At 35.1% G+C, this 26746-nt stretch overlaps 1 protein-coding gene across 17 annotated transcripts; it reads right to left on the bottom strand.

Moving 5' to 3' along the window:
- Window positions 1-8437: 8437 nt before the first annotated feature.
- LOC122062152 (disease resistance protein At4g27190-like) lies at window positions 8438-25691 on the bottom strand. 17 transcript variants are annotated; one of them, XM_042625829.1, is made up of 13 exons: window positions 25535-25689; window positions 24872-24950; window positions 21799-21885; window positions 14271-17768; window positions 14111-14163; window positions 13884-13920; window positions 12033-13661; window positions 10803-11261; window positions 10466-10611; window positions 10201-10363; window positions 9915-10002; window positions 9623-9689; window positions 8438-8762 (listed from the first exon to the last, which is right to left on the bottom strand). In XM_042625829.1, the coding sequence occupies exon 4, from the start codon at window positions 17758-17760 to the stop codon at window positions 15460-15462; it is 2301 nt and encodes a 766-aa protein (XP_042481763.1). In that variant the 5' UTR covers window positions 17761-17768; window positions 21799-21885; window positions 24872-24950; window positions 25535-25689; the 3' UTR covers window positions 8438-8762; window positions 9623-9689; window positions 9915-10002; window positions 10201-10363; window positions 10466-10611; window positions 10803-11261; window positions 12033-13661; window positions 13884-13920; window positions 14111-14163; window positions 14271-15459. The 17 variants fall into 17 exon arrangements, with proteins under 17 accessions (XP_042481763.1, XP_042481766.1, XP_042481776.1 ...); XM_042625832.1 differs by having other exon boundaries at window positions 10803-12198; window positions 13238-13661; XM_042625842.1 differs by having other exon boundaries at window positions 13238-13661.
- Window positions 25692-26746: the final 1055 nt, after the last annotated feature.

Genomic DNA, 26746 nt, shown 5'->3' with positions numbered 1-26746 from the left:
AGAATTTCTCAACATCTGCAAAAGAAAAACAATAACATAAACATCAAAACCTACGAAGCAAAAAATCTTTAAAATAAGAATGAGAGAAGCAACGAAGCAAAATCCAACCAGTGGTGAGAACCTTGATTGTCCCAGCGTGCCTTCATCTGAAATATTTAAAGACTTTTTCAACCGATCGAGGATTATGAAGCCCTGAGGTTCTTTCATACCTAAGACAAGTTAGAGAGTTAACCCAACATTAGATACGATAAACCCATAAATGAACGAAGAAAATCAAACATTTAAAAAGTATGGATTAAAAACAAAATTTGAGATTAAAAAAAAAAAAAATTAGAAGATAAGAAGTGCATTATAGGATTAAGGAGCGAAGATGAATACCTTAAATTAAATCATTGGATAGGAAAAGAAAAAGCTAAAGAATTGTATAAAAAACCTTACAATAGCTTACTTGGAGCCAAAGAAATAACAGAGAAAGGGAGCTCTTGGGCTCTCTTAGAGCAGATTGTGGGATTTGGTAGAGAAGACCAAAGAGGAGACACAACTCTCTGATTTTGTTATCTAATAAAGGGGAGTGAAGAGGAAAGATTTGATTTACTAATAAATAAGATAAGAGACGTAATAAATACATGGGGGGAGAGAGATTCTATATCCTAATGAAGGAGAGGGAAGAGTTTCTTTACTAATAAATAGGATAAGAGAAAGATTGGGAACGTGTATGTGAGAGAGAGAGAGAGAGAAATAACAGACGTTGGGTAGAGATAGGAACGTGTGTGAGAGAGGAAAAAAGAGATTTTTGGTTTTGCTTTTTGATGGGTAGAGATAGGAACGTGTGTGAGAGAGAGAAAAAAAGATTTTTGATTTTGTTTTCTAATAAAGGGGAGAGAATAGGGAAGATTTTATTTACTAATAAATAAAATAAGAAACGTATCAAAAAATTGATAAATACAAAGGGGGAGAGAGATTCTATTTCCTAATGAAGGAGAGGGAAGCGTTTTTTTTACTAATAAATAAGATAAGAGAAAGATTGAGTGCAAATATTCCGAGCTATTGTTGTATGAGACAAAAAATTTAGAATTCCTGAGATATTGTAGTTAATTTTTTTGTCTTTTCTGTGGTATATATAAGGAAGGCTTCCATGCAGTAAAAACCTTTAAAGTCGATGAAAGATCATTGAAAGATACCGTTTTTATGCAATAAATTTCTCCATAATTTTGTGCCTATTTTTTTATCCTTATATGTAATAATTATAATTAATGACACCCATTTCTCCTCCATGTTTAGAGAGAGTGAGTGAGAAAAAGAAAATTATAAAGAGAAAATACCCCTTTCCTCCACATTTAGATTTTGTAAGGGATGGAATGAGAGATTTTATGAGCGATTTTTTTTTTTTGATGGTGTATCTCTCTCTATATTTACCTTTTTAAAATTTCCATAATTATTTATAATTCTCTCTATGGAGAATCTCCCTCCATTGTGCTTCACAAATTTTTTTTTTTTTCAGATAGAGAGAGAGAGAGAGAGGGAGATTTAAGGAGGAATATCATATGACTTTTTTTTAGTCATTTTTAATATTTAATTAATTAATAATTATAATTAATTATTACTCTCTCCTTTCTCCTACACGTTTAGAGAGAGAGAGAGAGAGAGAGAGAGAGAGAGAGAGAGAGAGAGAGAGAGAGAATTATAGAGAGTTTATTATGATATTTGTTTCATATTCCATTTTGAGGGGTTTTTGGTCATTTGGGGATTTTTCCGATGTTTTTTGGCTATTTGGGAATTTTTTTTGGTAGATGAAAATGGTTTTTTTGTCATTTTGAAAAAGTATACCAAAGACAGGGAGTACATACTTATATATTGTAGTATGATATTCCATTTTGAGGGGTTTTTGGTCATTTGGGGATTTTTTCCAGTGTTTTTTGGCCATTTTGAAAAAATTTTTGGTAGATGTAAATGGTTTTTTTGTCATTTTGAAAAAGTATACCAAAGACAGGGAGTACGTACTTTTATATAGTAGTATGATATGATATGATATGATATATATATATATATATATAAGCCCACTTTGCTAGCTGAGTGCTATTAATTGCTTTTACTTCTCCTTTGATTGCTGAATCCATTGCCCTTCGTTTGGCTGTGTGTAGAGTTGTCGTTGAAGATTCACCCTTTGTTATCTCTGAAAGCGATTCTCAATAGTTGATCGACTCTATTAGCTTAAAGAGCTTCAATGCTGAAATTTGCTTAGTTGTGGACGACATCATCCATCTCTCTTCTTCTTTTGTAGAGTGCATCTTCCATTTCAGCTATCATAGAACAAATCATGTTGCTCACTCCCTCTTCCGCAAGGCTCTCTTTTCTCCTATTTTAATTGAATTCTCTTGTAATGACCCTTGGCTTAACTCTGTTTTTCTCAGGGAGGTTTCCTCTGTAACTGATTTCTTCTTTGAGGATTTAAATTTGAATGAATGATGTTCTTTCTATAAGAAGAAAAAAAAAATGGCATCATCGGGGCATAAAATCGTAATTCACAAAAATTCCTTTAAGGAGAGGTGCAAGATACAATGATGGCATGGCAATCTCACTTCCTTATAAAGGGTCGAGCATTTTATTGGTGAGACCCAACACAATCGATGATCGTGATCCAAACCAAACCCTATTGTTCTTGAAGGTGGGGAAGGTTTCCCTTTCAAAGTCATCAAATTTATTAGGTATGATATGATTTTACATCAAAACCACAAGTATTTTAATTTCCTCCAAGCAATCAAACAACAAAGAGTAGTAATCCATACATAATCATTTGAGATAAGTTTAAACCCAAAATTGGCTATGGTATGAACCATTTGTTTATTAATTTGGGGATGTACATAAGTAGCTGATGTCCACATTTGAATTTCTTGAAATGATTTCATTAATGAGTCCTGAATAGAGTATAGTTTAAACCTCTAGTGTGGGAGAGATGTGCTTGTTAACGAACACTAGGATAGCCTAGTGGTGGTAGCTTCGGCTTGTGGAGCCGGCACCCAGGGGAGGAGGTTGGGATTGTCGTATGCATTGTATGAGTGTGTGTGTGTGAGAGTGTTTTTTCTTATTTATTCTGTACCCACCTGAGGGTTGCCTAGATAGTTAAAGAGAACTGGGGATTGTGTGGATTAGGTGCACGGTCTCAAGTTCGATTTTCCATTTGTGCATCTACAATCTAAGTGGAGATCATGGCGGTGGGTTGCTGTGCTAGTTTCTCTGAGGATTAGTCGAGGTGCGTGTAAGTTGGCCTGGACACCTTGTGTAGGTATCATGGACCTCCATCGGGATCGCAATATGGTGCGTAGCACATGTACATACTCTAGGGTTCGACCTTGATGAGATGAGATAGTATCCCCTGATCATTAGATGCTAAGGGGGGGATACACGTTATGGGTAAAAGGGAATCGCCACCTAAAAAGTGTCTAGGACCCATAAATGTCTCCCCCAATCAAGGGAGAGAGACTAATGACTCTGATGGATAAGACTGGTTTGCACCAAGATTCTGGACAAGTGTCAAGTGATAGACTGGAAAGGTGTTAGGCACCCAGTCTGCCCGACCCTAAGGCCGGTCTCCTTTTATTTGACCAAAGTTTGTTTGTACCCTACTAACTAGTCCTAAATCTAGGTCACTGAAAACCCTAAACTATGTATCCTGAGCATGACATGTGAAAACCCTAAACCAAGTGTCTAAATTATGCTAGCTAGGTTATGATGCAAATAATGAAATGATTAAATTAATAAAAAAATAAATTAAAAAAAAAACTTAAATTAAACTAACTCAATTAATTGAACCTAACCTAGATGGATGATTAATGAATTTATGAAATCCTAAATTGAATTAATTAAAATGATTAATCCTAATCCCTAGTAATTTGTGAAATAAATTATTGCAATCCTACTTAATCTAATTGGTAAAAAGATTTATAAATTAAATGAGACCTAATTAATTTATAAAAAAATGAAATGGATTAATTACATTAAATGAATGCATTTTTACTAATCTACCTAATCTAGTATAGGAAGATTAAACTAAACCTAAAGTTTAATTAAATTAATTATGAAACCTAATTGCACTAATTATGTTTACCTTAAGCTAATCTAAGATGAGTTAAACATTTTTTAAAATCCTAGTTAAGCTAATGAGAAGAGAATCTTTTAACTAATTAATCTAGTTAATTACCCTACATTAAATAATTAATTAGTTGATTGACTAAAATAAACAAACCACTAGAGGGGAAAAGATTGGTAATTACACAAGTTTAATAAATTGAATTGAATGAAGAAACCAAATGCAGTGATTAAAAAAAAAAACTAAATTAACAAACCACAATTGAATAAACAACAACTGAAATGACTAATTAAGTTAACTACGTTACTTTAATCAATCTAGATTAGTACTATATTAATGCGAGTGAGGGTTGGAGTACAAAAGATATGAGATAGTAGGAAAACCTAGATCCCCAATATGCACCTAATGCTACGAGCCGGTTTGAGGGGGGCCAGCCACGCCTTTGCTAACATATGCCCTAGACTACGTCCCATACATTATTTAGAGGGAAATAAAATGAAATCATTTGATTTTAAATTTTAAAATTAGGGGAATCCCAACCCTAAGTTCTAGGACTAGATACATAACAGACCTGAAATCAAACCAAAACGGATAAAAAAAGAGGAGGGGGGTAGTTTCCACATAGAAAACATAAATGAAATAACAGGTTGTGGGCATTACAAACATGGACTATCTAATTAGAAAATTAAAGAAATAACGGAAAACAAGAAAATAAAATAAGAAGAAAGGTGAGTTGCAGGTTATTAGTTGTAGCAGCAGGGAAGAAGAAGAGAAAAAGAAGAAGAAGAAGAAAAAGAAGAAGAAAGGAGGAGAAAGATGAGTTGCAGGTTATTAGTTGCAGCAGCAGGGAAGAAGAAGAGAAAAAGAAGATGAAGGTGGGAGTGGTTTTCTGCTACAGGGAAGAAGAAGAAGGAAAGGAAGAAGAGCTGGGGGAAGTGGGTTCGGTCGCTGTAGATTTTGGAGGAAGGAAAGAAGAAGAAGATGAGAGAGGGTCGACTGCTGTTGTTTAAGGGTTGCAGCAGAAGGAAGAAAAAAAGAAAGGGAAAAGGAGAAGAAGAAGAAGAAAAAGTGGTATTGCAGGTTTAAGTTGTGGAAGAAAAAGAAGTAGCAGGAGAAGAAGAAGGGAGTGAAAAGGGTTCGGCCATGGTAAAAGAGAAAAGAAGAGAGGAAGAAGAAGAAGAAAAAGAAGAAGAAGAAGGAGAAGAGGTGCATGTTCGGTTAGGAGGAATAGAAGAGGAAGGAGAAGGGAGTGGAGAGGGGCGGCAGGAGAAAAAAGATGGAAGAGAGGAAGAAGAAGAAACAGTGGGATTATGTTACATGTAGGATTCTGATCTAAGGGTCAAAAAAAAAAAAAAAAAAAAAAAAGGAAAACTAAATCAAATCGAACCTAGTAATGTAAACATATTAAGCCACAAATAAAATTGATTCATTAAACCAAGATATAATAGTAATAGAAAACAAACCAAATTAAAAAAAGAAAAAAAATAGATTAGCAAAAATCAACGGTTTGACCCAACGACCTAAATCAAACTATGTTGAATCCAATTAAAACAAAATAAATCTAATTGAACTGGAATTCACATTTAATAAAACACATCAAACCTAATTGAAATTGATTGAACCTAATTAAATCTAAACGAATCGATTAATAAATCAGAAGCTAATCTATTAATTAAACTAATTCTAAATCGCTATTGGGAGAAAAAAAATACCTTAAATCCAGCTTTAATCAATAAACAAGGGGAGATAACCCTTATGCTTCAAGCCCCAAATCGAACCGAATCAGACTAGATCTCCCGGCTCAATGAAGGATTAATGTATTAAACTTTTAAACTTGGAGAATATTTGATTTTAGTGGGAAGAAGTTAGCCAAAACCTTAATGGGGCCATCCTCTCTCCCAAATTCTCAATTTTTTTTTCCTCCTCTTTTGGAAGAGAGGAAGGGCTATACTTATAGCCTTGGGACTTGAGACAATTCTCTTTTATTTCTGATGTGGGACTAAAAAACTAGAGAGAATTGTCTAAAAAGACTTGCTTTTGGACAAAGGGGTTTGAGCGCCATGTGGTATTCCTTGGTTACTCAGAATGGAATCTAATACTGAACTTTTGAGTCAACTTTCGGGGGTCATATCTTTCAAACCGTTAATCAGAATTCGACGTGTAATATATCGTTAGAAAGCTCAGTCCGAGCACTATCCAATGATGTGAGACACGATTGTAGTTTCGACCAGGAGCCTTTACAAAAATATGCATAAAGTAGGGACTCGGATCATATAATGAAAGAGAGAATCGGGCGTCGATTCGCATAGTTCTCGTATCAAAGTGTAATGTTCGAGTTGAGGGGACAAACAACAATAATCCACAACATCAAATTCTAATTTTTGAAAACATTTTCTCTTAAAAGTTTATAGGGGAAAAATGGTCATTTTCTACTCTAAGCTTAAAAATTCTCCAAGTCTAAAATATCCAACATGTAATTCTTCATATTGTCATCATTGCCGGGGGGTGACAAAATTCAGTGTCTACACCTTGGTTAACAAAAAAAAATAAAAATGGATGTGCTTGTTAATGGCTTGAAAAATCACTTGGGCATCTCCCTCTAACTGTCCTGATCATTCTCAAGGAACTCACAAGCCATTATAAGTCCTTTGAAAGCAATGGCTTCAAGCTCCTCCACTTAGCATTATCTGCATCCTAGACATATAAATTGGGATGTCTAGAGAAATACCATGACCAAAATAACAAAGATTAGTTATAGTGATTTGAATTCTGCAAACTACCCATGCACAAGATTGCTATAGGAATCATAACTAGCATATGATGATGATCACTTTCCTTGGTGGATAAAGCTTACATAGTTTGTCCCACATCGATTTAAGGGTAAGAACTTCCATGCTTTAATAATAGTCACTTAAGTAATATAAATGTCATGAGATATATATATATATTATGTACATTGATATGGTGTTAGAGTTACGTTAGTAATTAAATATCATAAATATATAACGTTGCTTTGATACCATGTTAAGATATAAATGTATATCTTATATTTTATAGGGTGAATTTTCACTATGGGTAGAAGTTCGTAGTCTAGCTATATGCCCCCCTCCCCTCCCACCCCCATAAGGTGGGGCTAATGAGAGTGCAAGTAGGGGTATCAACAGAGGTGAGATTTTTTTCATTTTAAGGTGGGGCTAATATAGACCTTTGGTGTTTGGGTGTAGCACACAATCTAGCAAGGATCTTTTTCCCTTAAATTAAATACCCCTTTTTTGTATTGATATGCATTCCATATTTATGCATGCATATGTACCAATATTATAGATATTATTGAGCACTTTTCCTAAATTTGAATAGAAATAGACAATTTAGATTTAAAAAAAAATAAAAAATGCATAGCTCACACTTAGCTTTTGATATTTGTAAAGGAAAAGATGGGCACACTAGTACTGTTTCTCCTCCCCTTTGGAAAAGCTCCCCTCACCCCTCCCATCTCATTCCCCCCGTCCCATTGGTTGCACCACGAACTTTTCTGTTAGCAGTGTGCCCAAGCTTTGCACTTTTCGTAAATATTACCTTCCGTTGTTACATTAGATAATGATGAGGCAAAATATGTCCCCTTCCTCAGCACAGCTGAAGCATGTATGCAAACCTGAATAGAAGATTGACCCGCCACCTTGGCCCTCCATTAGGCCGTGCTGCCACCTCGGCATCTCATGGCCCTCCATCAAGCCGTGCTACCACCTCGGCCCTCCATCAGGCCGTGCTGCCACCTCGGCCCTCCATCAGGCCGTGCTGCCACCTCGGCATCTCATCAGGCCGTGCTACCACCTCGGCCCTCCATCAAGCCGTGCTGCCACCTTGGCCCTCCATTAGGCTGATCAACCAATATGATTAAAGTAAGCTTTTCCATACATTTAAACCCTCGTGGACCTTTTTTTTTTTTTTCAAACTATTTGGGCTGAAAATGGCCCACCATGCATAGAACATTTTTTAGAGCCATCTGATGCGTGATGAAAATGACCTGTTGATTGTTCCACATGATAGAATCCTATTGGTTGATCCTAATTTCTAATTTTATTTCATCTTGTGAAAATCGATCAAAACTTAGCATTATAAGCATTTCTCTCTGTAACAATATGAATCAGTAGTTTTGGGTCTAAGATTGACAATGCTTGATATTTGATGGCGGGTGCTCATAGGGCGAAGGGCCACCTACTCCTGCACATATCCACCTTCAAACAGCTGAATATGCCAGAGTTGGATCTCACGACCACCTTTCTTGGGCGTCGACTCTTCAAGCCGAAGCTACCACCACTAGGCTAAACTAATGTTCATTTTTCTTGCGAGTTAGAATAATATTCTTTGATATAATTAATTATAGGGGAAGAGCAATAGACATTTACATTGTTTAGGACACATTTGATCACAAATAGACATAAATAATCACATACAAAAGAAAACTTAATGATTTAAGCATTTGGCCTGATTACTGAACAGTCTGAACATATATTAGTGTCAAATGTTAATAGGATAACAACTCTTATTACACCAAATAAGGTAGTAAGAGGCAAAGACTTGAAGAAGGCCAATAACAAATACTTGATATGGCCTCAACCCCTAGCAGGACCAAATGCTCACTTTGCTGTGCTTTGTACATGATATCAATGGCACCCTGTCAAAATAGGTTGTAGTCAGCAGCAGCACATATATGTAGCAAAGATCAGATTGGTGGAAGCCCAGTCAAATGTCAGCGCCTGGGCTTCAAAATGCAAGTCCAGTCCAGTGCAGTCATTGTTGAACTATAAAAATGGCCCAACTAGGCTTCTAGTTGACCTTCCAGGCCTGTCTCTGCCACTTGGCAGTTTCTTTTCTATGGCATCTATGTTACTCAGACACAACAAATATTGCCAAATACATGATAGTTCACAAAATTAAAAAATGGTTCCCTATCCATTCAGAAGTAAAAATGGTTTCCACATGGCTCAAATCAAGGGCTACAAGCAGAACTTGGCCAGATTTCAGGGCTAAGCTTCAACTCAAGCCCTGATGATGAGGCCGATTCCAATCTTCTAGATAGAAGGCACTAGCTTGGACTTAAAAATGTTAGCCCCACCCTAAGCCTTCTAAGCATGAGATTTTTACATGTGGCTGCTGAGCTGCAACACAAAATAGGCTAATATGTTATACACCACGTCTGCCTCCTTCCATGTTGCGAATTTTATACCAATAACTTTCTGCCATATGGAAAAGAAGGATTTGCTTTTGTCAACCTTTTTAAATGAAGTAAGAACCATTGGCCTTATGAGCTGTTTTGATTGAAGAAAGCTGCAACAGGAGTGGCATGGCCTTGAATTCAAATGGGGGCATCATAGAGATATAATCCAGAATGTACCCAAATAGATGGATAGACTAGATTTTCCATGAGGTTCCCCAGCTTGGAATAAAACTCTATCACTATGGGCTTCAAAGCTTGTGGGTACAGAACAGAGTGACTTTCACTACAGAAAAATGGAACAATGAGGAGAAACTTACCATGAGTATGCAATGTTAAACAATTTGCCTTTTAAGAAACCCCCAGAAGACACCATCTCTGTCAGACCTGAACAAAATTAAAGCCAGTGGCTAAGAATGGGATATATATTTATCTCATCTAATTAAACAAATGGATGATCAACAACAAAGAGTTGAATAGAAATGCCATTGCACATAAGAATGGCTACTACCCCTCAAACAAATAATGAGTGGATAGTTTCTGTGTACATGCACTGGAGAAGAAGAGAATATCATCCTTAGCACACTAAGGTATTATTTCTTCCAAATTTACCTGAATATATCCTATCCAACACAAGAGAAACAACACAGAAAATTGTTGGTTTTAGGTGCCCAAGGTCTTCAATCATAAATTTGACATCCTGAAAATGCAAACAAATGCTTAATTTATAAATTTGGAATCATTCTAGGTAAAAATATTTGGTTTAAAGACCAAATTATTATGCCATCTGCAACAAGCTTGTCCTGGTTGATCACCAGCCTAGACTGGAAAAATAAAAAAACAAGCACTAAGATTGTGCTATTAAAAGATAAAATCAGTGATGAAAAGTTTCAGCCACCTAACTATTTTAGCCTGCCGCTGGCCTGTTCAGCTATCAGAGAAGACCTCTGCCAATTGGTCTCCAATTCTGTAGGTATCAGCCCTTGTAGGGTACTCTAAGAAAGCACCCCCATAGCCTCCCTGTCTTCCTTCCCATAGTTCTCCTTAGAAGTAAAAGAAGTCTGTAGAGAAGAGTAGTTATCAGCAGTTTTACTGGTTGTTGCACAACAAGGTTTTCCTACTCAGAAAAGAAAGTTAAAGAAACCAAATATCATTGTGCTCACCTTTCTCTCAAAACAATAAATTCCAGGGCTCGCCGCTCAAAATGTAATTAGTAAATTTGCTAATATCCAAGGGTATGTAGAAGATCTCACTATAGATCCATATGACACCAGCCCACCCCCATCCAATATCTCAGACTGAAGAAAATCTGATGTGAGCGTAAACAACAATCAAGTGAAATAACCTAGAGGGGGGGATAAATAACTCAATCAAAGGAAACAATGTAGATTCACTTCAGTTCCTCATCAATCAGGTGAATATAACAAACAATGCAATTCTGTTATGCTAGAGTGAGCTTATTCCCAAGCACAGATAATAACATAACTATATAATTCATACCAAGCTCAACCTGAAGTTGGTCCAGCAATTCTATAGGTCTCTATGTAGGCTGTCAATGAGCCATGAAGAGCGAAGCTTGCATCCATGTGAATCATGGGTCCAACTCCATCTAAATCTCATTACATGAGGTTCCAAAGAAAGGGAGAGAAAGAGAGATCCCTCATGGGCTCGAACTCCATCTAAATCTCTTCATCACTCTTACCAGTTGAGCCATCACAAAAGTGCACATCAAGAGGGTCCAGAAGAGGAATGGAATCCAATCTTCATTCCCATCTTTAGAAAATCATGAACTTAATACCTCAAAGAAAGTGGTGCTTTTCATAACTCAGTAAAATAAAACATTGAGCAATGCAAGATAAGTCCCTATAACAATTCCCATTGCAAAGATCTCATTGATCCTCCAACTGCCTGGTTTTGGAGATGGCTTCACACGATCTTTAGAAATGGTCATGATGGTCCCTGTTTAAGAGAAAATATATAAACTTGATACTACTTCACATGTGAATATATATGCTCTAGTTTAGATTACCATGCATATATCAATTATCCATCAAGAAACAAATTTTATTTTTTTGTTTGCATACCAGAAGAATTTTTAACTTGCAATGGAAAGTAAAATAAACAGAAACTCACGGACAAGCACAGGTTACAAAATATGAAGAAAAATTCTCACAAAAAAAGAATGTGGTTCTGAAACATGTTAAAATTGTCAAGAGTAAGGAGAAGAATTAAGGGACACTTTTTTGGGGGATGCTAGTTTAACTCAGATAAGTTTCAAAGTTGGCATGGTTTTCTCAAGATAGGTTTTAGTCCAACGAGAAATATTTTCAAATCTGTCATTATTGATTCTCAATGAAATTCCAATCCCATCTGAGAAGCCATCCCCAAACACAGAAGAAATTTGGCTATGCAAGTGCACTTTCAGAAAATGAAAAGAAAGATAGTATGCTCAAGCACTAATGTGAGCATGGATTAGGATCTCTAATCACCATCCCAGCAAATCTTTTTTCTACGACTATTTGATGACAGCATGGGAAAGTAATTGAGCATTGGCAGAATTTTATGCTCCACATTGCTTTCTCATTGATAACAAAAGAGTCTTAGAAATAAAACTGGAGCAAAAAGAGAGATAATGGGGCCAACCAGGAAGAAACAAATGCTAATTAGAACCAATTCACAATGAGAGAAAGACAACCCAAGGCTAGCAATGCATTCAGTTTTGCCTCTCACCGGAAAATTATCAGTCTCATCTTCAATAAAGTTCTTGCTCAAACCCATGACCTCAAGGTTTCGTGGAAGAAAAGAGAGGAGAAACCATAATTCAGTATTGCTATTATTAGGACCATGAAAGGTGGGAAATCATACTCCCAGAACAATGCAGCAGCATAAAACCAAGCTGCAACATGAGCAAATCCAGTCAGTTGCCACCTTTTTTTTTATTTTATAAGTAGCAAAGTTGGAAACATAAAAATCGCAACAACCATCTTAGCACAATCCTTAAGGTTATGGATATAGCATAAAGCTGCAAACCAATGTAGAGTGAGTAGCAACTGACACTGCTAACGCACTGTCTGCTTTCTTTAGAGCAGGTGCATTTTTTACACCATCTCCAGTCATTCCACAAATATGCTTCTTTTCTTGTAGAATTTTATCAATCTCATACTTATGTTCTGAAAGTTCAGTATATGTAATGAATAAATTTAATAAAAGGAAATATAAAGAATGGCAAGGGAGAAGAAAGGTAAATGAGGATGCTCCATAGACAATCTCTATGAATATTGTACATGGGATTCAACTACTAGGAAATATGCCAGCAAAGCAATCTGTCTTTTCAATGAGGTAATCGACCCCTCAATTACTGTCCAGCAATGAAGAAGCAGGATACATGTTTGTTCCAATGCCAAGACGCCGGCATGTCTCCTTTGCAATAGATAATTGGACACTATTTAAGCCCAAGAAGAACTTAATTAATATTTTGAAATGCTTTAGCTGCCCAAACTTTGCAAACTTTTTAACAATGAAGATTATATGTTATCTGAAAATTAATTATTCAATTTATCTGTATCCACATGATAGATAATATTCAATGTCAATTATGAGCACAATAAAACAGAACTGAATAAAGAAAAATATTTGGTAAATTAACTTAGAAGAATGAATATTTGGCAAAAATTTGAAATACACAAATAAACGGCACATGTGTGTATGTTCGTATGATTTTGCATGTAAATCTTTAATGAAAATGATAAGTAACCATAGGAAAGATTCAGTGACTAGCAAAGCAACATTGCATCTGAGCTTTGACAAGGCGGTTAAAAATATTCCATAAATGCACATGATTATTTTTATATCAAGAACTATAGAATGGTGGAGAATTTCCCATAATGAGAAACAGGTTTCTATATCTGCGGAGAAAAAAAAAAAAGTGCCATTACCCATTGCTGCTCCTACTCTGTGGCAGCACGAATCTTTTACCATTGCTCCAAGAAGTGGCCCCTTTCTATGGCTGGCTGCTGCTGGCTGCAAGGTTAGTAGTTACTGTAATTCAATGAAGATTTTGAGCCCATGAGAACACCTATTTATTAGAGAGATTTGTACATATATATAGGAAAAACCTGTTGTTATCCATATATTTTATTCAAATAGAATGGCTTTGTTTCAAACAGAGACATATCCCTTAATCATATACAATGAGTTTTGTTTCAGATAGACACAAACAAACAAAAACACAGAAGAATAAGACATTTAATTAGAGGTTCGATGCACATGCAATTAAATTGTTCAGCAAAATTAGTCCAAGAAGGTGCTAATCGTCATCTTCATCTTCATATTCATCTTCATCTTTGTCTTCATTTTCATCTTCAACAACAGAAACAAGATCAATGAGTCAAAGGAATTACTCCATATATTTCATATATGGAATCTTTTCCTCTAGTAAATGAAATTCCAAAGCGAGTCCTAGCCTGTGAGTGCTGTGACTGAATGCTAATTAATAATTGAGCCTTTAATAGTCAGCAAAAGAAGGGAAAAACTGAGAATTAATAAACCCCAACAGATATCCCAGATCAAAAGCTAACTTACCGGAAGTAGGAACTTGAATCCTTTCATAAAATGTCACCTGTTAGAAGGTTCTAGTTAATTAGTATATGAATCTATATTTAACAATATAAGTAATGGGTAGGATGGGTCGAGAAGCAGGGAAGAGGATCCAACGATTAATAAGATGTAAACTACTAAATAATTGAGCTTTTCATAGAGAAAATTAATAAACTCCAACATAAATCCAAGATCAAAACCTAAAAACTTACCAGAAAGAGCCACTCTCTGTTTCCTAGGCTGCTGGAGGTCATATAAATATCACCTATTGCAAGGTTCCATTTAATTAGTATATGAATCTATTTGAGGAGTAAAATACTACTCAAATAGAAGAGTAGATATACCTTGAAAGATAAAAAAGTGTATATATACCTTGACTCTTTCTTGTAGTTGCAACTTTTCATTTTGATCATCCCATTCCAACGCATTGAACCATTCTTCTTCTACCTTAATTTCCCTCAGTTTTGTTGCTTTGGAAATCACAGGTGTGAGCCTTTTCAATTTGGGGCATTTCTGAACTTCCAATGTTTCCAATGAAGGAAACAGTAGCGTATTCTTCTTCTTGCACATGATGATGGTCGCGTTCTCCTTTTCAACATCCATGTCATGATGATGATCGTTCAGAATTATCTCCTCCAAATTAGAGCAATTTGTAATACGGAAGAATTTTAGTTGTTGGAGACCTTGGGCCAAACTCATTGGTAGGATGTGCGTCAACCTACGACAATCATCGATCCGTAAATCTCTCAGGTTGCCAAAAATTGATGGCGTTGGCAGTATTACCGAAGAAGAAGAAGAAGAAGACGGATTGTTATTATTCAACTGTAGTAGTCTTGATGATGATGACGAGGTCATTCTTTGTGTATCATCTCCCTCCATTAATGAGATTATTCCCACCACTTCTTCACAAGACGAAATATGAAGGCACTGTAGTTGTTGAAGCCTCTGCACCATAGCTAGTGAGAATATGAATTTCAATCTTAGATGCATCACTTTTATCTCCTCTAGGTTCAATGGGAGGCTTAAATTAGGTGAAACAACGCCCTCATACCATATGGTCCTTAGAGAACGAAGGGATGATAGATACAATTGTTTCAGTTTCGGCAATAATATTGTAGCCTCTGCCTGTCCTTCATCGTCAAGTAGTAGTTGTAGTCCCTTGGAGTTGAATACCTCAGTAGCCCCATCACAATACCGTACATGGAGATGTTCTAAATTTGGTAGCTTTGCCAGCAGATCAGAGGGTATGATACTAATTAGACCATGACATCCATGCACTCGTAGGAATCTTAGGTTGTTGAAGCATCCACTTGGAAGAGACGACCCATGGTTGCACATTATTATTGCCTTCAATTTATGTGAGGACCACAAGTAAAGCTTTTCCAAACTGCCAAATGTGAGTTGTGGAATAGTATTCAAAAGATATTCCATATCATCACATTCCTTAACAGAAAGAATCCGCAAGTTATTCAAAACCTTCGCACCAAGGCTTAGAGGGTCACCACGACACACCTTCAGTTGTAACCCTTCTGTTCGTTCCAACAATAAAAGTGGATTATTATTAGGGATGATGGCTCCACAAATCGACAACCCTATCTCCAGTGGCACATGCCTTCACATTCACATCATCGTTCGTAAAAAACCAATCCGTGTTTCCCAAAATTATTGAGAAGTGTGTGAGGTTTTCCCAGCACCGAAATGGGATATTATTTGCACTGCCCAAACATTTAATATTCGATACCTTTATCTTTAGTCGAGTCAAAGAAGACAAAGATGTTTCCTCAGATAAACAACAACATGCCTTCTTACTTAATATTCTTCCGTCGTCTTCTTCTTTTTTTTTTAATCCTTCTTCTTCGATCTCCCATTCATGAAAGCTTTCCTCAAGATTGAGTTCTTCCAAGAGAGACAACCTCGATAAAATATTCGGGGCAAAACTCATACTCTCATTCCTCGACAAATCCAACGATTTCAGATTTGTAAGCTCTCCTATTTCTTCACTAAATCTTGTTACATTGACATTTCGTACTTGAAGTATTTCAAGTTTCTTCAACTTCCCAATCAATGACACATCAAAAGGTTCATGATCACGATCTTTCCAATAATCAGTACTTATACAAAGAACTCTAAGGTCCGTTAAGCATGACAATGAAGATGGTATGGAAGAGATATTTGTATTTACCAGATCTAGTTTCTTCAATGATATCATCCCTTGAAAAAATCCATCAGGGATTTCCCTCAAATCGTCATTGACTCTCAAGGACAAGGTCATAAGCTGATCAGGGCAATATTCGAGCCGATTGGGGAGCTTAGTAATTTCATTTTGCATTAATGAAAGTCTCTTACATTTCCTTAGGTTCTTATCGCTATCTTCTTCAAGAAAATGTGTCAATCCTCTCCCAGATTTTACAACAAAATCATGACCTTCTTTCGATGCAATCCATATTGACACATCCCGAATAACATCATGCATCCTTACACATCTCTCCCTCCTTTCACTATCATCTAATAATAAGCATGATGCCTTAAGTCTTTCCATCTGCATGTGCAACCTATCCCTTGCTTCTATAAGGGTGTCAATATCTCCGAACACCCCCTCCCCCACCACGTAAGGAAGCAAATCATCCTCAGAAATAGAAAAATCTTCAGGAAACATACAACAAAGCAAGAAGCAAAATTTGGTAGCTTTGCTTTCAAGAAAATCATAACTTAATTTTATGGAGCGAAAAACTTTTTCATGCACACCTTCAATATCTGGTGGTGATGAGCTTGGCTTCTTGAGTTGGCTCGCCGCATCTTTCCACACATATAGGTCCTTAGCTCTAAGTGCCCTTCCAATCGTAACGATTGCTAAGGGCAAACCCCCGCATTCTCTAACAACTTGATTTGCCACTTCACACAACGCATCGTTGTTCTCTGCTAGACAATCTCCAGCAGCCCATGCATCTCCCTCTGACAAAACTTTTAGTTCAACGTTCGATTGGGTCTCCATTTGTCTACACACATGGAGTTGTCTTGTCGTGAGAACTACTTTGCAGTTGCTTTCACAGGGAATTCCTAGCTCCTCTAGTAAATTTAATGGCTTCCACAAATCATCTAAGACTATGAGGATTCGTTTCTCCTTCTTCAATCTCTCCAATAAACGCCTTGCTCTCACATCTAAGGACTCTTCTGAAAGTGGTAGTCCCAAGTTCTCTCCAATTTCACCTTGGATCTTCTTCAAGACTGGTTCTTGAGACACAGTGACCATCACAACCTGATCAAAAAGCCCATCTTTCTTCATTTTTTTAGCCACTTCTTTCATCAAGGTTGTCTTTCCAACCCCTCCTATGCCATATACACCAACCATCCTGACACCCTCATCCTTCAAAGCCTCCACGATTTTGTCCATTGCTAATTTTGTGGAATCATAAACATGGAAATCTAGTGTTTGCATGGATTCTAGGCCGGGAGGAAGTGGAGCAGGATCTAACACGGCAGCAAATGATCGTCCTTCATTTAGGAGCTGATTGACATCATCAATCATGCGTTTTGCATCTTTCCCTACTCGATAACGCAAGGAGCAACCCCTTTGGAGGCATCCCTTCCTCTCTTCCAATTCATTATGCAATGTTGTCTCCTCAAACTCTATTTGATTCACTTTTGATAACCAGCTTTCCACCACCACTTTGATCACATCTCCTCTCAAGCGAGCAGCATCCACAGAGCGTTGTACATCAGCTTTCTGTTCTCCAAGACTCGCCATTTGTTTTCTGAGGTCATTAGCATTTGTCTTATAATAAACAAGATAGTTGATGTGATCCATGAAGGGAGAAACCAAATACTTGACCACTTGAGTGATGGCTCCAGTGACGATGTCCATTACTGTAGCTTCAAATAAGAAAAGAGGTGATGAGCCTTGAAATATACATGCCAAATCAAAAGCTCTTATAAACTTATCAACTTAACTTAGAGCAGAAACAATTTGAAATATTACATTTATTAATTGCAACTTGGAATTATTGATTTTTCAATTAGAGCCAAATATCTAGATGGTCCCACAAATTTGAACATATATGCTTTGTTACTACTGTTTTTTCGGAATTCCAAATTGCCATGGACCGCTTTTGTTTAAATATCATGCTAATTACTTCTTTTCCACTTAGTGGGTGATTTGGGCATTTCTTATGCACTTTTTGACTGAAGGGGCAGGCACACCTTTTTTCGTTAGAAATCAAAATTTATATTAAGAATGAAATAATAATAATAATAATAATAATAATGAGAAATGACAATTACATCGCCAAAAGGCTACTCATAAACAGGAAAAAAACTACAAGCTCCTAACCCACCTTCGACATTGTCATCAGTAGGGAGGGAACCCAAGGAACACAAAGACACATGCCGTATAGGATGTCCAAATAGGTGAAAGGATAAAACTATTTTTTTTTAAAGACAAATTATATCCTTTTGCAATCAATCCCCATTATATATTATATCTGCTTATGAATTAACCAATAAAGTGCTTCCTAACAAATTTAAAATTCACTAAAAAAAATTGTTTCACATTTTGCTTTCTCATGTTCGCAATGAATTATAAAATAACTATAAGGCAACCAAAAACAAAAAAATTAACTAATGTTCTTTCCCAATTGGGGTATCTATAAGGTGGACGGCTCTGATCATAAATACTCCTAAATCCTAATGTGCGGGAAATGGTCCAATTTTCAATTGGAAATAAATAAATGAAAGGCGTTTAAGTTTTTGGTGATCCTTTTTTACAAGATTACACACAACCTTCCCATAAAAAATATAAAGAAGAAAAGGACTAATGATCTTTTAAAATCAACATTTTACCGTTAGGAATCATCATTCGAATATTTTTCTGATCACCAACCCCATTTTTTTATTTATTTAATGAAAATAACCAACATACTTTTTTGGCTACACATAGAGAAAGGTCCGATAACAGATTGTTGATTGAAACTTTTGAATTCCAAAAAAAATAAAAATAATAATACAAGCTTGATAGGAAAGTACTATTTGAGTTACCTTGCAAACTATTTGATAATTAAAATCAATTTTTGTTTATGTAATAATATCAATTTATCGGAAAAGAGAAAAGAAAGATATGCACAACCAACTAGGGAGGACAATTTTGAACTTCACAACATTCCCTGAATCTGTATATTGGAATGTTACATACTACCACACCACCACCCCCCCCCACCAAAAAAAAAGAGAGGAATGTTACATATAACCCTATGTTATGTTCATCCCAATGTAGAAAACCAGAGTTTTCGACTTGATTTGCCATCTTCGAAACACGATGACTTGATTGAATCAAAATTAGACCAGACCAAATCATGATAATCATGATTTGTATAACGGGTATTTTACAGTTGGGGATCAATTAATTGTATGGTTGGATTCTTTCCTTATTATTTTTTTTTTACTCCATTACAATGTTTAGATTAGAGGGCAATATTTGTCTGACCAAGAAAAAAAAAAAAAGAGGTAAATATTTGTCATTTTAACATTTTGTTTTCTTTCCTAACCTACATAGGATTACTAAACTTAACTAAGGATAAAGTTTTCTTGAACCAGGCAGTGAGGTTCATCACCTGTTCCTTGGTGCTGGGGTTTGTCGATTTCCCCAAAATACCCCCAATATTGCTCCCATGCTATTGAACATAGTTAGTAAATATGCATATAAATGTGTATTTTTGTCTTATTCAAATGTTTAATTATTGAATCTATTCAAATACGAAAAAATATACATTTTATTAAGGGATGCCAAATTTAACACGTATTTTTTATTTTAACAAAACTTTTTTATTTGAAAATAAATTAAAAAAATGAAAACCCAAAATCACTTTCTGATCAAAAATCCAAACCTAAAGAGGGATATAGGAATACCCCTTATATGTTTCTTAGCCCTAATATTTTGTTTCAACTAATCGTAAAGAATGTTTTTTAAGTTTTTTTTTTTTTGGATTAAAATCTCAAGTACATATATGTTTTTTGATAAATAAATATATATATATATATATATTTATAATATTGTTTACAGAACAACTGTATTAAACACATATTATTCATATATTATTTCATTGTCACAGATGTTTTATTACATCAAATTCTTAAAACATAAAAATACCATTTGATGTATTTAATTATTGTCCATATCTATTCCAGTATTATTATCGTTTTTAAACTTACCAACAAACCCACCCCTTTCTTAACTGAGATCGTGGAAAACTTATCCCTCAAATAAATGTGTCACTATAATCTTTTGTGATTTTCTGTTTTTGCTTTTCTTCATCCATAGTACAATGATTAAAGAAAAGTGGCAGTAAATGTACCTTTAACTTTTTTTATCACTCTTTCTCTTTTTTCCCTTGTTCGGTGATTAAAGTGTCGGCCTGTCATTTTATGTTCTTTTATGGACGATGACTTGAGAGTGTTGTATGTTCACATGGGTATCTGAGGAACTTTAATTATTGTTGGTTCTTCTTATTAGCATTTTTTTTTTTTTTTAGAAAAAACATCTTCTGTGGTGAATGTCGTGGTACGATGAGCATCAGATGGTTGAGAGGAACTTGGAGCGCATGCTTAGATGCTCTCAGCCATCCGATGCTCACCGCACAATCACTCCATTTTTTATAGGTTTTCTTATCTATTTGAAGCTATTATGATTTGCGGGTTTTAAAGCATTTGTAGTCGCATGTAGAGTTGAGATGTGTAATCCCAAGGGGCAGTCTAGTTGGCAAGGGAAGAAACGTATGGTTTTAACTCACACAGGGTATTTAGTATTTTTTCATTGTTTTTAGTGAAAGGTGAATGATTCTCAGTCAATCCCGATATGACTTGATTCATGTGATTATGGGGTTGGCCGATATGAACCCGCAGAAATTGATACCCATCATTAGCAAAAAAAATTAAAAAAATAAAAAATAAAAAAGAGAGCTGAGACCTGCCAATTTTCGGACCATCCAGAGCACAAGGGGCCATTAGATTAGTCACAAGATGATTTTCTTCTCATAACCCAAACTAGGTCAATTGTATTTATTTGTAAATTTAGTAGCCAAGGGTTAGCTTAGATGATTTTATTCTAAACATTATTCTACTCAAAAAAGGAAAAAAAAAAAAAATCCTAAAGCATTACGAATTTAATGTACCCAAATGTATGATGGAGCATCTTGTTTGTATTTATTAGTTGATAAAGTTCTTATCATTTTATTGAAAAAAAAGAGGTTTCAAAAAGTCCTAATTTAATATCTTTAGCATGCACAATAAATGAGGATATAAACTTTTTTTTTTCTTTTTTTGGGACAAATAAGAATAGTGCTCCATGGTAACAATCATAGTCCCAGGCCAAACCCCCATACAACAAGCAACACTTCAACAAGACTAATGAACGATAATGGAACATGCCAATCATTAGTCAATGATTATATCAATTTGTGCTCTAAACTATTATAATTCTGTTTTTAGAGTGGACTAGTAGAGCACAAAATTATAACTATTTTGAAGATTACTTTGAAAATAAGTTTGAAAGGAATATTTCATCGTAAAATTATGAATTAGCTTATGTTTTCTGTGATAAATATGAAGTAGTTCGAAGATAGTATATATACACTTTCAAACTTTCCACTCTCTATTAGATATATGAAGCAACTTTTGTTATAAATTATAAGAGAAAAAAACTTGAAATCACCTATTGAAATTCTTCAAAAAAATGTATTTTTACCGTAACTCTCAAATGGCATTCATATTATCTGATTTTGATTAAAAAAAAAAAAGGGAAAAGGCATTCAAATTATCTGTTCACTATTAACGGGAGCTTTCCCATCACATTTTGGAACGTCTAGTAGAATTATATGAGATAATGAGAAGTGAAAGTTAAGTTGGAACATACCTTTATTCTATGCAAACAATCCCAATTCAGTACTATATCATAGATCAATCGTTCTGCTCAAGAATTAACTAGCAAATAAATGCCTCCCTGCAAATATAAAATTCATTTAACATTATTTTACACTTTCCTTTTCCCCAATGCATATATGAGATGGATTAAAAAAATCCAGAAGAATGAAAAGGGATTTGGGAACCAATTCTTGAATCCTTGGGTCTTACTGCCCAAAACCAAGTGAACCACATGGGTTTACAGGTACATGGTATCGGTGGTGCCGGTATTATAATCATTTGAGAGAAATTTAGAACAGGAGTTTGTTCATGGTATTGGTATCTGCCATTACCAGTACAAATTGGTCGTATTAGGTCATGTCGGATGATTTTACTGCAAGATTTCAATACGTTTTCTTAAATTATTATTTAACCCTCATTATTATTATTATTATTATTATTATTATTATTATTATCAACAATGTAATCGATCTGGTTATTAGTATCAGCCGATCATTTCTAAATCCGTTTTTTAGTAAGTTATCAAATTAGCAAATCAATATGTAAATAGCCTGGTTAGACCTGGCTTTGGAATTATCTTTATCTTTAATTGTGAGGTGGTGTAGGCTTGAGCATCTTCCACACCATTGCAAGCATGTAAAATGGGATAGACAAATAGCTTGACCAAAGTAACAAGGATTAGTTAAAGTGATCAACTGAATTCTGCAAACTATTGATGCACAAGATTGTTATAGGAATCATAACTAACAAACGGTGACAACCGCCACTGTCTTTGGTAGATAAAGCATACATTATTTGACACACACACACACAGTTTTATTTATATATATATATATATATATTAATTATAGGTAATTTGTATATACCAAGGAGAAAAGAATATAAAAACACATAGAAAGGTAACCCCACAACTTTCTTCCGTAGACCAAAAGAAATGAATAGAGGTCCTAAATCTAGTATGAAAAACCCTGCATCACAATTCATACAATATAGAATGTAAAAATTTTTTAATTGAGAAAAAATGCCATGGAAAAGTTAAGTGGACCAATCAAATAGTACATGGTCTTTTGATGCAATGACTCGTCATAGAAAATTTCCCATGACTCTAGTTATTTAATTCTGCAAATATTCATGGCGGAATAAATTAATTCTGGATAATACCAATAATTTTGTTCAAATCTAAATTAAAAAAAAAAAAAAAAATTTGGTTTAAAAACGTGTATGGAAGGTAATTTATAGTTGGGGAACAGCTAATTGTAGGATTAGATTGTAATGTTTTTTTTTTTTCCCTACAACATTTATCTTAAAAGACAATATTTGTCTGGAAAAAAAATATTTATCACTTTTATTTTTTTATTATTTTATTTTATTTTCTAATATAAAATTATTAAAAAGGTATTGATAAAGTTTTCCTGCCTAAGATTCACCACCTGATTTTTGGGTTGGTGTTTGTGACTCCCCAAAATACCCCAAATATTGGTCCCCAAAAAGGTTCCTGATGAGATGACGACCTGGGAAAAGGATTTGCAAAAATCGCCATGAATTCATAAAATCGAACATCCATGATGAAAACCGTTTCAAAACAAAGAACTTCCCTCACTGGTTCACATCATATTATCTGTGAATGGGTGAGATACTCGCAGAGAAGGAAAATCAGAGGACGAGGGACGCACAAACTGCGTGATTCGAAGATGAAAAATTAAGAGCAGGTAGAAATAAAATTATCCCAAAAAATAATTGGGGAAAAGTTAAACGTGGTGAATAATAGTAAGAGATTGGAACTAGGAAGGCGTTGATCTACTTTAGTTGGGTAGAGAGACAAAGCTTCAAAGGTGTGAGAGCTCGCAGTGACTTTAGTGAGTGGCACTGCGAGTTCTCACCAAATCTGTATTTCTTCTGAACAAGTTGTGAAATCAAACCTGTCGAAGAAATCTATATTTCTTCTGAGCGAGTTGCAAAAAGGGGGCAAGAAAGTCTCCAAGAACTCCGATGTGTATGTGAGAGAGAGAGAGAGAGAGAGAGAGAAGGGGCCATATGGAGAGGTGGGGGTGTCGTGGGTTCATAGTGGAGGGGAGAGAGTTGGGTGAATACTAGATTCGGGTGGGAGCGAGAGAGGGAGGAGATACAGAGGTGGGAAAGGACTGGGGGAGAGGGGTGGGGGGCTTGTGAGCCTTCACTGTGACGGTGAATAACCGTTTGATGCATTGAAACAATAAATAAATAAGATTTATTTAAAAATAGATCAACGGTTGATATTTAGTGTGGTGTTTATACCTTTCAAGTGCTCAAGCACTAGCTTTTGTGATTTTTTGTTTTTGCTTTTTTTTTTTTTTTTTCAGTACAATGTTTGAAAAAGACAATAAATGTCACTTTTAACTTCTTTTGTTTTGTCATTTTGTGCCTTTTCTTTTCTCCCCCGTACAATGAATGAATAATTAAAGTAAAATGTCAGCTTTTCATTGTATGGACGATGACTTAAGATAAAGGAAGCAATGTACGGATGTTCACATGGGTAGCAGAGAAACTTTAATTATTGCTGATCCTATTTGAAGCTGTTATCATGGGTAGCGAAAGGAACATTTCATTATAAAAGTATGAATTACCTTATTTTTCCTGTGATAAATATAAAGCAGCTTTGAAGATGATATATATGTGCTTTTAAACCTTCCACCCTTCTAAAGATGAGCGAAACAACTTTTGTTATAAATTATGAGAAAGAAACATGACACCATGAATTGAAATCCTTCAAAAAAATGTATTTTACCATAACTCTCAAATGGCATTCAAGTTTTTCTGATTTTGATAAATATATTAAAAAAAAAAAAAACTTTCAAGTTATCTGATCACTATTGATGGGAGCTTCCCCATCACATACTGAAAAGTCTAATAGAACCATATAAGGTCATATCAAAATTGAATGAGAACCATTCAATTTTCACTGAAAGCTATGAAGAACACTAAATACTCCCGTGTGAGTATGGGCCTGTAGGACTAGTTAGGCCGGAGGCCTGGATATCCGTCGTTAGCATATTAGAAAAAAAAAAAAAAAAAAGGCAAGAACATACCTTCAATTTATGCAAACGATCCCAAATATTATATCTTAGATCGATCTGCTCACCAATGAACAAGGAAATAAATGCCTTCCTACAAATATAAAATTCATTAATTGAATATTATTTTACACTTTCTTTTCCCCAATGCATATACGAGATGGATTATAAAATAATTATAAGATTATCAAAAAAAAAAAAAAAAAAATTCCTGAACAAAGATCGAAAAGGGGTTTGGGATCCCTGTAATTTGGAAAAAATATAGGCCAACCATCTAAATTCTTTTGACAAGTATTATAAAGTGAAAAGCAGTAAGAATACTTTCTTTTAAAACCAAAGGCTATCTAGATCATTGATACAAAACAAAGTGAGAGAATATTTTTATAGATTCAAAAGAGCCTAAAGTTTCTTATTAAACTACAGAGAATTGAAGCTAATTAAAATATAGAAGCATCTAATAACATTAACATAAGATGGCCAATATAATAACACAAAATTGAATCAATTAATTCTAAGTTCTTTTTGACAAATTAAACTTTCCCCCCTTCTACCAATAATAATACCATCAATTAATAGAAACATAACCCAGCAAACTTCAAAGAGACGCAGCCACAATTATAAGTAACCTATGAACCAAGAATCTTTATGCAGAAACCTATAGAGAGAGAGAATACTCACTAGGTCTCCTATGGTAATTGGTAACCAGTAGACGACTGAAACAGGGACGCAATGAGAGGCAAGCAGCAAAATCTTGTCACATAAACCTTCTTCCTTCACTCCTTCCTCTTCTAAGTTTTAAGTGCCGGTCTTTACCTCTTGAATTATATATATATGGTACTTCTTGTCACCTATTTAAGCAGAAAAATAGTATATATAGATCGGGTTCCTTTGAAGCAAGCTATAGTGTAGCATAGATCCAAGGGCTGAGAGCTCTCAGACGCATAGTCAAGGCATGAACGCACAACCCAAAATACTCCCAGCCCTTGGATTTGTGCTACATGCTATATCTTGCGACATAAGATCTATATCGATAAACACAAAACTGTTCGGATCTGTCAAATTCCTATATGAATTGACCTGTTTGACCGAAATTCAAATCCAATTCTTGAATCCCTGGGTCTTACTGCCCAAAACCAAGTGAACCACATTGTTTCACGGGTTCATGGTATCGGTGCCGGTATAATAATCATTTGAGAGAAATTTAGACCAGGTATTTTAGTTCATAGTATTGTTATTTGCCATTAACAATACAAATTAGGAAAAGATGTTATGGAAGAGTTAAGCAGGACAAAACTTGCATCACAATTCATGTAAATAGAAAGTACAGCTTTTGTAATTGGGAAAATAAGTTATGGAAGAGTTAAGAGACCCAATCACAATAGCGAAAATAGTTCAGGACCTTTTAATGCGATGACTCTTCACATAAAGCTTCTTATGACTGTAGTTATTTAATTATGCAAAAATTCATGGCGGAATAGATTGATTCTGAATAATAGAATAATTCCATCCAAATCCAAATTAAAAAAAAAAAAAGCATATTTTTCGAATTTGGTTTAAAATGTGTATAAAGGGTAATTTATAGTTGGGGAACAGCTAATTGTACGATTAGATTGTAATGTTCTTTATTTATTTATTTATTTATTTTCTCCCTAGAATGTTTAAATTTGAGGGCATTATTTGTCTGACAAAAAAAAAATCAGTATTTGTCATTTTAATTTTTTTTATTCTATTTTCTTTCCTAATATAGGACTATTAAACTAAAGTAAGGATACCGTTTTCTTGGCTGAGGTTCACCACCTGATCGTGAGGTTAGGGTTTGTCGACCTCCACAAAAGACCCTCAATATTGCTCAAGCGCTCCTGAACCTCATGTGAATGGAGATAGTATGTT

The sequence above is a fragment of the Macadamia integrifolia genome, chromosome 14, assembly GCF_013358625.1.
Source record: "Macadamia integrifolia cultivar HAES 741 chromosome 14, SCU_Mint_v3, whole genome shotgun sequence".
NCBI classification, from domain to species: domain Eukaryota; kingdom Viridiplantae; phylum Streptophyta; class Magnoliopsida; order Proteales; family Proteaceae; genus Macadamia; species Macadamia integrifolia.
Note: the sequence above shows the minus strand (reverse complement) of the source record. Positions and strands in the feature narration are given on the sequence as shown.